This window comes from Arachis ipaensis, chromosome B07 (assembly GCF_000816755.2).
Source record: "Arachis ipaensis cultivar K30076 chromosome B07, Araip1.1, whole genome shotgun sequence".
NCBI classification, from domain to species: domain Eukaryota; kingdom Viridiplantae; phylum Streptophyta; class Magnoliopsida; order Fabales; family Fabaceae; genus Arachis; species Arachis ipaensis.
Genome location: NC_029791.2, coordinates 11,309,393 through 11,310,522, shown reverse-complemented (window position 1 = coordinate 11,310,522; position 1,130 = coordinate 11,309,393). Strand labels below are relative to the sequence as shown.

The 1,130-nt window shown below is 33.6% G+C and overlaps 1 protein-coding gene across 6 annotated transcripts in view; it reads left to right on the top strand.

The window, feature by feature from the left end:
• LOC107609426 (UDP-glycosyltransferase 76F1) overlaps window positions 1-1,130 on the top strand; it is a 19,596-nt gene that overhangs the window by 4,468 nt on the left and 13,998 nt on the right. The window contains exon 2 of one of the 6 annotated variants that reach the window (XR_002351137.1): window positions 158-835. The exons of 2 other annotated variants lie outside the window; for them this stretch is intronic. Coding sequence is in view for 3 of the 4 variants with exons in the window: in XM_021107310.1 (XP_020962969.1) it covers window positions 297-777 (481 nt within the window). In the remaining variant the exon portion in view is untranslated. Of the gene's footprint in view, window positions 1-153; window positions 836-1,130 lie in introns of all 6 variants that reach the window. 3 more of the 6 variants (XM_016311407.2, XM_021107310.1, XM_016311406.2) reach the window with 3 other exon arrangements.

The following is a 1,130-nucleotide window of genomic DNA, read 5'->3' as shown; positions in this document are numbered from 1 at the left end:
ATTAAAGACTGAATTTTAAAGAACACTTAGATATTAGAGATTTACCAAATAATGTTAAGAAAATTAATCATGGAAACAAAAGTTAAATTAATGATTGTAAAACATGTGACACAAAAAAAAAATGATGGAATCTCTCTAAATTTCCCAGTCAAGAGAGGACAACTCCATATTTCACAAACAACATAGTTTACGACTTTTCTCACGTGGAGGTACACAACACTATAATATATAATAAAGTAATAAACAAAACACCGATCCATTAAAAACAAAAGTAGAGATCGAAGAAGAGTTGAGCGATGAGAATGGAGAAGCAAAGGAAGGGTGTGAGATTGGTGCTTCTCCCTTTGCCCTTTCAAGGCCACATAAACCCTATGCTTCAGCTTGCAAACATTCTCTATTCAAAGGGTTTCTCCATAACCATTATCCACACAACTTTCAACCCTCCAAACCCCCTCAACTACCCTCACTTCACCTTCTGCCCAATCCAAGATGGCATCACTGATTCCTCCTCTTTGGATCTCTTGCATCTTATTATTCTACTCAACATTAGGTGTGTCACACCATTTAGGGACATGTTGGCTAAGGTAATATCAGATGCAAGAGATAATAAGGAGATTGTTGCATGCTTGATCTCAGATGCTCTTTTTTATTTCACTCAAGCTGTTTCCAACACTTTTGAGCTTCCAAGGATTGTGTTAAGAACCAGTGGAATATCTTCTTTTGTTCCTTTTCTGTTATTTCCACTTCTAATAGAGAGAGGCTACATCCCTATACAAGGTACGTTTTACCATTTAATTATTACTATTTTGAATCTAAATCTTATTAATTTAGAGATGTAAAAACTCAGGTACAGTCGACTTCACATGAAGTTGATAGTTGAGAGCCGTTAAATGAAAATTTAGTCAAATCAGTCAAATCATCTACGGCTCCCAACTATCAATTTCATTGTACCTGAGTTTCCAACAAACTTTTAGACTTCAAATGTGTTTTTCAATTTTAACTTTATTATCTTAGAAACTTGAGATGACCTATAAATTTTTGTCATTGTTTTTATATTTAAGTTTCACGAACAAGTACTGTAAAGACCCCTTGTAAAGACTTAATACAAATTCATAAAAATTGAAATTTTA